This window comes from Tupaia chinensis, unplaced genomic scaffold (genome assembly GCF_000334495.1).
Source record: "Tupaia chinensis unplaced genomic scaffold, TupChi_1.0 Scaffold000416_1, whole genome shotgun sequence".
Classification (NCBI taxonomy): Eukaryota; Metazoa; Chordata; class Mammalia; order Scandentia; family Tupaiidae; genus Tupaia; species Tupaia belangeri.
In genome coordinates, this window is record NW_006159921.1 from 3178028 (window position 1) to 3178656 (window position 629).

At 53.6% G+C, this 629-nt stretch overlaps 1 protein-coding gene across 1 annotated transcript in view; it reads right to left on the bottom strand.

The window, feature by feature from the left end:
* Positions 1–603, bottom strand: part of SCPEP1 (serine carboxypeptidase 1) — a 33853-nt gene extending 33250 nt beyond the window's left edge. Inside the window, exon 1 of the mRNA XM_006154665.3 lies at positions 454–603. Within this exon, the coding sequence (XP_006154727.1) occupies positions 454–529 (76 nt within the window). The 5' untranslated portion in view covers positions 530–603. The remainder of the gene's footprint in view (positions 1–453) is intronic.
* Between the last annotated feature and the right edge of the window lie 26 nt (positions 604–629).

The following is a 629-nucleotide window of genomic DNA, read 5'->3' on the forward strand; positions in this document are numbered from 1 at the left end:
GGTGTGAGCTGCAGATCCTGGAAACCTCAATGATCAGCAGTTTCTCCAAATCATACTTTTGCACAATCATACATTTTTGCACAACTACTTTTATCTAGGCCTAGAAGAAAAAGGAAGCATCAGACACCCAAAGCCAGAAAAGGGCAGAAAAAGCACTTCGAACTAAAACGTGAGGTTCAAAACTAATATACAGTAATTACACAAGAGAAAACCCGGGGAACCCAGATCCGTTTTTGAAAGCACAAACCCACACTGCTCAGGTGACGCTGGATCTATGCAGACGGTGGCAGGAGAGGCAGAGGGTGAGGGTGTCCCTGCATGAGTGCACAGGGTGCTTGTCTTTCACCCTCGTGAAAGAAAGGAAGAAACTTTTAACACACACACACACTAATAAACTCTCATCCCCAGAGCGAAAGAGGCACCAGGCGTCGGTGCGCCTTCGCTCGAACCTACCGGTGTTCGGGCTCGGCAGCAGCAGCAGCAGTAGCAGCCCACACGGCAGAGGACATCTCGGCAGAACCACCTCCATGACGAATACCTCTTGGCAGCATCGGCAACAGGCAGGACCTGGCGATCCACCACGTGACAGCGGCGGGGGGGGGGCGGGGGGGGGGGGCGGGGGGGGGAGG